This window comes from Carex rostrata, chromosome 34, assembly GCF_964058835.1.
Source record: "Carex rostrata chromosome 34, lpCarRost1.2, whole genome shotgun sequence".
NCBI classification, from domain to species: domain Eukaryota; kingdom Viridiplantae; phylum Streptophyta; class Magnoliopsida; order Poales; family Cyperaceae; genus Carex; species Carex rostrata.
In genome coordinates, this window is record NC_135951.1 from 3,293,318 (window position 1) to 3,306,097 (window position 12,780).

At 32.6% G+C, this 12,780-nt stretch overlaps 1 protein-coding gene and 1 long non-coding RNA gene across 2 annotated transcripts in view; one reads left to right on the forward strand and one right to left on the reverse strand.

The window, feature by feature from the left end:
* LOC144549142 (uncharacterized) overlaps window positions 1-12,064 on the forward strand; it is a 72,971-nt gene extending 60,907 nt beyond the window's left edge. Inside the window, exons 14-18 of the mRNA XM_078297881.1 lie at window positions 7,954-8,037; window positions 9,141-9,186; window positions 9,888-10,373; window positions 10,614-11,366; window positions 11,737-12,064. Coding sequence (XP_078154007.1) covers window positions 7,954-8,037; window positions 9,141-9,186; window positions 9,888-10,373; window positions 10,614-11,366; window positions 11,737-11,928 — 1,561 coding nt within the window. The 3' untranslated portion in view covers window positions 11,929-12,064. The remainder of the gene's footprint in view (window positions 1-7,953; window positions 8,038-9,140; window positions 9,187-9,887; window positions 10,374-10,613; window positions 11,367-11,736) is intronic.
* Window positions 9,288-9,875, reverse strand: LOC144549147 (uncharacterized). The gene is made up of 2 exons (XR_013509590.1): window positions 9,671-9,875; window positions 9,288-9,592 (listed from the first exon to the last, which is right to left on the reverse strand). It is a non-coding gene; the product is annotated as an uncharacterized LOC144549147 (long non-coding RNA).
* Window positions 12,065-12,780: the final 716 nt, after the last annotated feature.

The window sequence follows — 12,780 nt, forward strand, 5'->3', positions numbered from 1 at the left end:
AAATAGTGGGAATTTCACGTTGAACCCTCAAAAACTTCAAAATTATGTATTTCTCTCTAAAGTTTAAAATTACGTATTCCCCCCTCTAAACTTCAAAAATTCACAAATTTACACATTTTTATTGTTTTTTTATATTAAAACTCATTTAAATTTTTTAAAATACCCATTTTACCTTTTATTAAAATCATATAAAGCCCATCAAACTCAAATTTAAATCTAAATTGTTCATCTACCATCCAATCTACTTTTAAATATGCACGTGCAAGATCAGCACGAATCTTGATGTGAACACGCACGCAGATTGAAGCGACATGCACATGGGTCGAGATTGCTTTAAGATCCGTGCATACTAGATCAACACGAATATTGAAGCACTACGCACAGATCTTAATGCGATGCATGCAGATCGAACGGTAGAGAAACCCTTCAGATTTAAATTTGAGTTTGATGGGCTTTATATGCTTTTAATAAAAGATAAAATGGGTATTTTAATATTTTAGAATGAGTTTTAATATAAAAGACAATAAAATGGATAAATTTGTGGTAGGGAATCTTATTTAAATCAAACTCAAACTGGATATAATTTGTTCAAAATTGATTCGCGAACTATTTAAGTTCGAATACTCAAATAATACAACTAATTTATTCAACCACAACCATTAATTTTAATAATGCATGAACCAAACTTATATCACAGCTCAAAATTTTTAATATAATGGTAACTTATAATACAAAAATGTTTCAACAGCGTAACAAATTAACAATGTAATAAGTTCCATTTGATTAGGTCTATGCTGTGATTTTAATCAATCCAGCAGCGTAAAAGGTAAAAATATCTTGAACTAGTCCATAATTAATTAGTGTGAATTCGTGAAAGGTAAAAGGAAACTGAGTGAATTTTGTAATGCGAGAGGAAAATTAATGCATAAATTACCAGTATAATTAGAGCTGTCAAAAAAAATTGTAGTTCATAATTTAATTGACTTCGATTCAAAAAATGTGTAATTCGCAATTAATTTAATTTGAAATTAGTTCGATTTGAAATAAATCAAATCTAGTTTGATTTGAATTTTATTCAAACTCAAATTCAAACTAAGATAAATTCGATTCAGTTTGATTCGTTGCCACCCTACTACTGACCATGTGATGTCCCATTTATCATGTTCCACAGCAGCCATGCTCCGCATTTGTTTTCCCAAAATAATTCAACTTGCTTGTTTAGTTAATATATATATGTACAAATAAGGTTAGATTAGGTGGCTCCGCTACGGTTGTTCTGACAAAATTGTCGCACTTGATTATGACTTAAAAATATGAGTGAGTCTATGGTACTATGCATATCACGGGTTGGTTCATAATACAGTTCAATATTTGACTTTTCAAAATTCTAACAGTCGATCCGAACCGTTCATCTTGTTCTCCATATTAATATGTGTTTGGAGACCAAATTTTACATTTTTTTAAATTTTTTTACTATTTTTTTAGATATTTAGAAAATCACTTGATCTGAAAATTCTGAACCATCCAAAAACAGTGATTTTCAATAAATCTAAAAAAATAGTAAACAAATTTCAAAAAAAATATAAAATTTGGTCTCCAAACACATATTAATATGGAGAACAAGATGAACGGTTCAGATCGACCGTTAGGATTTTAAAAAGTCAAATATTAAGCCATATTACGAGCCAAATCGTACTATGCATAATACCATAGACTCACTCTAAAAATATTATAATCAAACAACCAAATTCCATTTATGATTTTTTTTGACAATGTAAACAGAATCGGACAAATTAAACCTTAACCGGTTAAACCGTGACAGTATAATCAATACTGAATTAAAACAGCCGCCTACGGCCTACATGGTAATGATCAATTTAATTATTCGAAGACGTCAATCAATTATTAAAAGAATGTTTGAACTAAACAACTCATGTTCGATTTATTTTTTAAACTGATTCAAATATTTGGTTCGGTCCAGTTTAATTTTTTTAAGACCGGATATGGTGAACAAACCGAACTTTAATTAATTAGAGCATCTATAATGATAATTGTTTTTTTTATTGCTAATCTAATGTGTCAATTCTATAATGATAATTGTTTTTTTTATTGCTAATCTAATGTGTCAATTGCTAATATAATTACTGGATTATATGGCTATTGCTTATTTAGCAATTGTTGGAAAACATTGCTTAATAATAAATCATTTTTCAAAGATGAATTGGTCAAGTGTTTAGTTGATTGTACCAATGTAGGGATGGATTGTTTGATTTCAATTTCAATTAGTTTGGCGGTAAAGCCCAAAACTAGTCACACAATAATAATTAAAAAAAAATTTGTTTGATGGCGAAGCGAATAAAAGGAACGGTTCAGATTAAATCTCAACCGGTTTGAGATTCGGGTCGCAATAGGGGGCAGTATTTTTGAGCTTTGAGATTCGTGCCAAGTTAAAAGGAACGGTTCAGATCTAGTAATAGAGAGGATACGGATTGGGTGGGGGGTGGGGGGTAGGGCTGTCAAAAAAGCTCGCGGCTCGTGGCTCGCCTCTAGCTCGCTCGCTAACAGCTCGCTCGGTAGTGGACCGAGCTGTTAACGAGCCAGCTCAGCTCAGGCTCGGGCCAAAATAAACGAGCTGAGCTAGGGGTCAGCTCGGACCGGGCCAGCTCGGCTCGTTAAGCTACAGTGAATTTAGGATTTAGTCCCGTATAATTTCAAGTTCAGTCCCATTTTTAAAGGCGCAATTATGCAAAATTGATGTATTTTCGGTTTGGGAAGAAAGAATATGGCTTTAGTTGCTTGAAGATGTGCCTGCTGGACAATTTCTTAAATTTTTTGAATGAGATTTTTTATTTTTTTATTTTTGAATTTGTATAATAACAGCTCAATAAAGCCCAACGAGCCAGCTCGTCAGCTCGCGAGCTAGCTCGGGCTGGCTTGTCACAAGCTGAGCCAGGGGTTTTGGCTCGGGTGACCTAGGTCCACGCTCGGGCCAAAATAAACGAGCTGAGCTGAGGCCCAGCTCAGCCCGAGCCAGCTCGTTTACAACCCTGGGGGGGGGAGGCAAAACAAGTTTTTTTTTTGCTTAAATTTTTTATTTTTATTTTTTGCTTAATCTCTGAATCATTGATGAATAGTCAGACATTCTCTGAACCTCTCCCTCTCTCTCACTCTTTCTTTCTCTCCATTTTTCTTGTCTTGGTTCCGAGCGCCTCTACCCTTCCTTTCTCCGCCTTCTTTCCTCTCTGAGACTGACGTCTCATCTCTCCTCGCTTCTATTTTTCTTGGAGAGCCGGATCCTATATGGTTTCAGCTGGTAATCGAGTTCGATATCTATAATTGGTTTTTATTTCATAATTATTTGTTCTCTGTCTGATATTATTTGGTTTCGTCTTGGAGGTGGTGGTTGCTTATAAGTTATAACAAGAAGCTCTTAGTGTGTGGAATCATCGATCAATTAATGAGGTATTGCTAGTAGTGGAGTATGTCATGTGGTAGTAATTGTACATAAAAAGTCGAGGTATTGCTAGTAGTGAAGTAGTACTTGACTTTAACGCTTCAGTCGTTGAATCATTACCCGATTTTTTTATTTATATCCAAAAAAAATATATAAATTTAAAAAACTAATCAAACCGCTTGTTATTTTCCAAAACTATCCAAACCGGAAAAAAAATTTTCGGTTTCAATATCAATTTCCGGAAAAAAATTTCCGGAAATTGGATCCTAAATCCGGAATAATTTTTTCCGGATTTAGGATTTTTTTTTTTTAGGAAATTTTTTTTTTCAGTTTTTATTTATAATTTATTTATTTTTTGTATTGAAGTATTACAAATATTTAATATATTTTAAAAAAAAATAGATGGAATACTATATAATTTGATTTATTCGAAAGACTGCTACAAATAATTCGGATCAACATTTTTCATGCCGGATTTTTTACGGCCGTAAAAAAAACTAATCTAATATAATATAATATATGTATATGTATATATAATATAATATATGTATATATATGTATATATAATATAATATATGTATATATATGTATATATAATATAATATATGTAAAATGAAGATATAAAATATGAGTTATGATGTGGTATAAAAAATGTGAGGTATTGGAACCCTCGTTTAGTGCCTCAAAAATTCAGTTTAAGTTTTCGTTCAACGGTAGGCATTCAACGATCGGTATTTTCAAAGTTTTCAAAGTCCAAACAGTCGATCCAAACTGTTCAACATGATGGATATTTTAAAATGTGCTTGCAGATCAAATTTTACATTTTTCTAAATTTTTTTACTATTTATTAAGATGGGTACAAAAATTCAATGGTCTGAATATAGATAGCGATTTTGTTAAATAGTTAATAAATAGTAAAAAAATTCAAAAAAATATAAAATTTGATATGCATGCACATTTTAACATATATATTATATTATATATACATATATATACATATATTATATTATAAATACATATACATATATTATATTATATATACATATACATATATTATATTATATTTACCCATACATATACATATACATATATTATATTATATTAATTTTTCTTACGGTCATAAAAAATCCGGTATGAAAAATGTTGATCCGGATTATTTGTAGCAGTCTTTCGAATAAATCAAATTATATAGTATTCCATCTATTTTTTTTTTAAAATATATTAAATATTTGTAATACTTCAATACAAAAAATAAATAAATTATAAATAAAAACTGAAAAATGAAAAAAATTCCTATAAAAAAAAATTCCTAAAAAAAATAAAAAATCCTAAATCTGGAAAAAATTATTCCGGATTTAGCAAAAAAAAAAAAATCCTAAATCCGGAAAAAATTATTCCGGATTTAGGATCCAATTTCCGGAAATTGGTATTGAAACCGGAAATTTTTTTTCTGGTTTGGGTAGTTTTAGAAAAAGACAAGCGGTTTGGTTATTTTTTTAAATTTATATATTTTTTTGGTTATAAATAAAAAAAATCGGAACCATTACAGTAAGTTGCTCAATATAGTAGCAATTAATTGAATCAATGAATGAATGAATTAATCTATCAATCTATTCAATTATCCTAGGTCCTAGCATAAGAATAGTAGCCTCCTCTTCCTGGTCCCAGCGTTAATTAATGAATTTGTCTTTTTAGAAGACCATCACAGTCAAGGTCTGAATTGGTAAGTCAACAGTTTAGAGATAAGAAGAAAGAATTAAGTTTGATTAAGAAAGCAAAAAATAATATTTACAGAAAAAATATAAAAATAATATAGTATATTACATGGTTCCGGAAATTGGAATCGGAATCGGAATCAGATTTTGACCGCCGAGTCAGAATCGGATGAATCGGCCGGAATCGGAAGAATCGGATCGGTAACTCGGATATTTTTGGCAGAAGCACCTTTTGTACTGAAATTGTCAAATAACCCACTATAACACTCATAATAATTGAATTTGAACCGATAACAATTAAATTTATAATGTATTATTACTTATAAAATTAATATTTATCTAATTTAGAAATTAAATAGACTATTCCATAAAATATTAAATAAAGCTTAATAAATTCACAAAAAACAAATAAAATGTTTAGTTTTAACTTTTACATTTCCATATTTTATTTTATAAGCAATTAATATTTTATTTTGCTTAAGTAAAATTAAAAAATAAATTAATGTTGTCAACAGTTCTCCTTCTCCAGTAAAATAGTAAAATGAGGAGGGGCCGACTGTAAATTTCATTTTTATTCCCCTCGTTTTCTTCTCCAGTTCTCCGCCGCCAACTCAATTCTTTCTAATATTTCGAATGTTCTTCTCCTCAGCCGATCGAAATTCGAATGGTCTTCTCCTCAGCGATCTCCTCAAGCGATTGAAATTCGAACTTCTCCAACAATTGTTTGCTCGATTGTTTTCTTCAGCCGATCTCCTTCTTTTCCTGCGCCGATTGAGACTCCCTCATGAAACTCGAATGGTACAGCAGCACAGCACAGTCCAGGTTAGTGAGAATCGAATTTTTTTTGCTTTGAATCGGCTCAACTCGGCTCAACTCGGACAAAACTCGGTGTAACTCGGCTTGACTCGGCCGGAAAATTGGAAAACTCGGCCGAGTCAAGCACTGTTTATCCGAGTTTTGCTGAGAAACTCGCACAGGCGCGAGTGCGCGAGACTCGGGTAAAACTCGGCCTGGTGCTGTCCGATTCCGAGTTGACTCGGAATCCGCTGATTTCTGGAACCATGGTCTATTAGATGGATTGTTTGTTTTTAGGATTCACTAGAAGGACCTGGACTCAGAAACAAGTTCGTTTAGATGCTATACCACACCAAAACAAGTTTTTTTTTTGCTTAATCTCTGAATCATTTATGAATAGACAGACATTCTCTGAACCTCTAACTCTCTCTCACCCTTTCTTTCTCTCCATTTTTCTTGTCTTGGTTCCGAGCGCCTCTACCCTTCCTTTCTCCGCCTTCTTTCCTCTCTGAGACTGACTCATCTCTCCTTGCTTGTAGTTTTCTTGGAGAGCCGGATCCTATATGGTTTCACCTGGTAATCGACTTGGATATCTACTTTTTTTGTTTCATCATTATTTGTTCTCTGTCTGATATTATTTGGTTTCGTCTTGGAGGTGGTGGTTGCTTATAACAAGCTCTTATCTTAGTGGAAGCTCTCTTATCAATGACAACCACAGAGGTAAAGGAAGAACAAAAGGTGTATGTTCGTTTGCCTCCGGACTATGATGATGGAAAGCATATTCTTTCATGGGCGCTCAGCAATTTTCCAAAGGATGAAACTCAAATCATTGTCACTTCCATCATCCCTCCTTTATCTGCCAATTATTCAGGTTGCAATCATTTTAATTTTGAAAAATTATTGTTATTCCTCAATTCTGAAAATTTCTAATTTCATAAAGATTTGATTCTGAATTTTGGAAAGCTAATAAATCCCAATTGCCCACGAAAGATTAATGTTAAATTAATGGTTCCAATCCTTATCTTGATTTCCTTTCTGGTGGTAAATGGAAGCTTATCTCATTGATAACCAATTTTATGAACCACAAGTCCAAAAATTAAACAAGTCATGTTGCATTTAAATGTCATACTCATGCAATTGTTCCTATTCTGAAACAGTTGCAAGACTCAATCAATTGAGGGAGAGAATCAACAGAACTCTAGACAAACATCTTACTAGGTGTGCAATACAGAAGGTGAGATATAATTTGAATTAATTAACTTTAATGTACACATGTTTCTTTTTCTTTTCTTCTTCACTTGGGAACCCATGACATGATATCTTTGTAAATAACAAAAGTTTCCTCTCAGTCAATAGAGGTCATTAGGATATCTCCTGCTGAAAACTTCAGAAATTTAATTATGGTTTTGTTTTTGAATTAACCTCAATGTGCTGCTAAATATACACTAACACGTTGCGTCCACTGTTTCACTTGAATGCAGTTTAAAGCTGAGAAACTGATACATGAGAATGGTGATGTAGTTGAAGTAGGGATTTTAGAGCTGATTGAGGTGAGGGCGATCAAAAATCTTGTAATGTGGTTATATCCAGACAGGTATTTAGATAAGATAGTCATGTACATCTTGATTTTTTTACTTTACATAATTACAACTGCAAAAAATGAGTCTGAATCAACAATTAAGTACATAGTCTGTATTTTAAAGATAGCGTCAGTCTGATATAAGAAATTGAATCGATTTGATCCTCCATTAAAGTCGTGCTACACAGCTGAGGATAATTGTAGTACTATTCTTCAAGGCCTAATTAGGCCTTTGTTGCAAATTTGGGCATCTTTGTACCAAACCATACTAACACCATTTAAGATTGTTATTGGTAGGCAACTGGTATCATTTGAGTTTACCTGAAACGGTTAAAAATCGTTAGTAGCAAAAAAAGTTGGAACATGGCAGCTTTCTGCGGTGTTAATTTCTAGCACCTTTTCAAATGCAGTCAAATATCAGCAATTGTAGCAGAGAAGGCAAACCCATCATGCAAGATATGGTTTCTATACGAAGGAAATCTTCTATTCACTAGGTACTATTAAGCTTTTGTAAGTCTCCCATGTGATTACATTGCCTTGGTTACTGGCAATTGAGCAAAACACTAGCCCTTCGGTTAACTTAGCTTTGGTTAAATTTATTTGGGGTTTGTATTCACTATATGAAGGAAATCTTCTATATGAAGGAAAAGTACACATACTAATTTGAAGAAACAAAGAAACAATGCATGCTGATTTGAAGAAGGGTTAATTTCTTATGTGCCCTTTAACTTTTGCTTATTTTCTTATTTGCCTTCTAAGAATTTAATATATTATATTTACCTCTCAACTCTTCTCATTCTTTCTTATTTACCCTTACAATTAGTTCACACACTTTAATTTTAATATTTTCCAATATACCCATCCTTTATTTCATCTCTTTCAATTAAAGCAAATGAAGGCATGGGTGAGAGAAGAGAGACAATGGTGGTTAGTGCATTTTAGCATCCCACTCTAAATCCAGTAGAAGTGTAGGACTAAACTCATGATCAAATTAGCGGGTTACCGAAGCACATTCTTTTTTGCAATGTTCACTTTACATTCTCTCTCTCGTTACCCTTCAAGGTCTCTATTCGCCTAACACTTTTCTGACCAAGTGCAAAGTAACCGAGAGACCCAAACCCGCACTACAACTCGCACTCCAATCCGAATTGATGGGAATAAAAAAGCTCCGCTAAAGAAGCGAAGGAGAAGCTAAAAAATGGCCTGTCCTCATCCTTCGCCTCACCATTGCCTCTCTCACATGCCTTTCATTTGCTTTCATTGAAGGAGATGAAATAAAGGAATGGTATAATTGGAAATATTAAAATTAAAGTGTGTTAACTAAGTGTAAAGGGTAAATAAGAAAAAATGAGAAGAGTTGAGAGGTAAATATAATATATTAAAGTCTTGAAGGGTAAATAAAAAAATAAAAAAGAGTTGAAGGGTATACAAGAAATTAACCCGAAGAAGGAATAGAGCTTTAATCATTTTGGTTCAGGTTGAGTTCTCTGTATTTTGGGTTGGCTTAATTATTGCGTTACTCGAGTTCTGGTTGGTTATATCTATTTTTTAATAATCACATAAGCTTTGATGACATGTATATTTTTGGCTTCATTAGGAATCCTAAACCAGATTTGACAGTGGCCACATCTAGATCTGAAGAGGTGCATCATTCCACTTATTCTTTATCATAATTCTTTATTTTATTTCAATTTTCTTTTTCCTTCTTATTTGTTCAAATTGATTTCAATTTCTTTTCTTTTAATTGAATTTCTAAGTTTTTGCTCTACTACCTAAGAAAATTCATAAATAAGATTTCCCTAAATTTTTGTTCTACCAATAGTCTAATATATCAAAAGGAATGATCTCGGCCCCTCTATCTTTGTTGTTTTGATTATTTTCTGAACTGTTATTCTGTAAATATAGTGGATTGTGTTGAAAAATATGTACCTTGATGACATAACTGAAAAAGGTTAGCATGATCAATACAAGATAATTACTTTACCGGAAGCGACTGAAATATTACGTTGGTCATGAAGCATGATTTCTACTAATAAGAATGACTTTAAACTAATAAAACAACAACTAAGCCTTTAGTCTCAAATAAGTTGGGGTAGACTAGAAATGAAACTCAATCACAATAATGACTTCAAACTAATAAACAAATAAAAAGAAACAAATGATACAAAACGACTTTTAGAAAACAAATTTAATTAGAAGGTTGCAATTAAAAAATCCACAAAAATGTTATCAGTTTTTGGAGTAAATTCAATTTTTTTTTTTTTGAAGTAAATGGTAATGATAACAGTATAGTACAAAATTGGTATATATTCAATAAAAACTAATTCAACATTCTGATTTATAGATTGATCCGGGGTTAAATATTGCCCTTCATCTCAGCCTAGAAACGGAGTTGCAGCGAAGGGAGAAACTACATCAGAATGAAATTGAGGAAATCCGAAAGAGAGAAAATGACAAGAATGATCTTCTTAAAAGGGAAAACGAACAACTTAAATTGGAGAACCAACTTCAACGAAATGAGTTGAGAGAACTCATTTCTGATTTAGAAATAGATTATAACAAGCTAAAGCGAGAGCGTGATAATGCTATTAAAGAGGCTCAAGAATTAAGAAGACAGAAAGAGTACTCTTTTGGTAATTCTGATATGGTACTGGGCTCCCAGTTTTCATTGCGTGAGCTGAAACAAGCAACTGAAAATTTTAGTGATTCGTTGAAGATTGGAGAAGGTGGATTTGGATGTGTCTACAAGGGCTCTCTTCGGAAAACCACGGTGGCTATAAAGAAGTTGAATTCGGAGAGCTTACAAGGGTTATCAGAGTTCCAGCAAGAGGTAACATATTATGATAAAGATAGTAATACTACATTTTGCAACAACTCACAGCATTTAAGGCAATTCATGTATTAATGGAAGCCTAATTGAGGGGTCAAACAAGCCAAATTACTGTCCCTGATATTTTTTTCATCATTTTAATTCTCATCAAATTGTGCTGGTACCCAATTTATTATCCTTATTATATGGACTCTATTTCATAAACAAAATAAAACATCAAATTCTGTTTTGTTCTTACAAGTTGCTATTCTCAATAGAGTTAGACACCCAAATATTGTCAACCTAATAGGATCTTGCTCAGAAATCTCGACACTCGTTTATGAGTTCTTGCCTAATGGAAGCCTTGAGGACCGGTTAACCTGTGCTGATAACACCTCATCTCTGACATGGCAATCTCGAACTCGCATCATCAGTGAGATTTGCTTAGGTCTTGTATTCCTCCACTCAAATAAACCACACCTTGTGATCCATGGCGACCTCAAACCAGAAAATATTCTTCTTGATGCAAACTTCATCAGTAAACTCAGCGACTTCGGAATTTCTCGGATCATAAAGCAATCTGATACAAACACAACTGCCTTATATCATACTACTCATCCTGCAGGAACATTTGCATATATTGACCCCCAATTTCTTTTAACTGGGGAATTGACGACAAAATCTGACGTTTACTCCTTTGGTATAATAGTGCTTCGTCTTCTGACAGGAAAACGTGCACTGAATATTGCAAATGAAGTGCAGGAAGGCATGCGAGTTGGTAGGTTCCTGTCTATAGTTGACAAATCTGCCGGAAAATGGCCGTCTGACCTAGCCAAAAAGTTAGCTAAACTTGGTCTAAGATGTGCTGATATATCCAGAAGAAAACGTCCTGATATGAGTCAGGTTTGGGCCACGATTGAACCCTTAGTAAAGGCTGCTCCACTCTTGTCTATTGGATCTTCAACTTCCAATGAAGAACATGTACCATCACATTTTATATGTCCAATAATGCAGGTATACATATAGTTTACCCTTCTAATTTCATGGTATTGTAAATAAGTGCAATCCAAATAAATGCAATAGAATTTATGTTTATTATTGCCGGGTGAAGTGATATCCAATTAGAACAAAAATGATAGAACACTTTCCTCTTTCACAAGCTCTTAGTGTCCTCCAAAAAATCTTTGTAAGTTGCACCTGTTAAACTGCCTCATTTTACCATTTATTTTTCAAATTAATCAGTCAATTTGATATACTATCGCTTTGATTATCATCAGTAGCATTTTTTGCAGTATATAAATGCCAAGACACTTTTTCTTCTTCTTTTTTTTTTTTTTTTTTTTGTTTGTTTGTTTGTTTGTTGATCTTCAAACCATTATTATAGGAAATCATGAAGAATCCATGCATCGCTGCAGATGGATTTACATATGAAGACGAGGCAATCAAGACATGGTTGAATGGAGGACATAACACATCGCCTATGACCAATTTGGTGCTTCCCCATCACGATGTGATTCCAAATCATGTTCTTCGTTCTGCTATCCAGGAATGGCTTCAGCTGCACCCACAATCTTAATTTGAAATACGGTTCAAGTTGTACTGAAGTTTGTGAATTAAGATTTGGTGTGGAGTTGTTATGGCTTGAAATAGTACTTTGATGGCAATATTTTATTAATAAAGCCAAGTTTTCAACTATTTATATATAGTCATGAGTGAAATTCCCTCATTAAAATGAAATTAATTACTGGCAAATTTCTTGAATTATATATACTCGTGACTTCGTAAATGTTAAATATTTCTTGAATTATATGGATGTGTAATATGTATGTTTCATTACTAGCTAATTAGTGATCTATTAAAAAAAAGAATAATTATACTAATCTCCTCACTCCTGTCCCCCCCTCCCTTTTTTCTCGCACTCTCTCTCTTCAGTATTAACTTCCTTAACAGCCATTTATCTCCGCATTAAATTAGACTGTCATTTAATAACAATATCTGTATTAATTATGCCGTCCTCTAATAACAATCTCCACATTAATTATACTGTCCTAAAATAACAATCCCTGCATTAATTATACTTTCCTTTAATAACAATTCTTGCTAACATAAAGTATTTATTCATGTAATATAAAATACTTATCCATATAACATAAATTATTTATCATTATATTTGAGAAGTATTTATCATTGATGTTTTACTAAAAGTTGCAGCTATATCTGAGAAGTATTTATCTATGTTGCATAAAATATTTATCATTATGTCTGAGAAGTATTTATTATTGATGTTTTACTGAAAGTTGCAATTATATCTGAGAAGTATTTATCCATGTAGCATAAAGTACTTATCCATGTAACATAAAGTATTTATCATTATGCTTGAGAAGTATTTATCATTGATATTTTACTAAAAGTTGCAGTTATGTCTAAG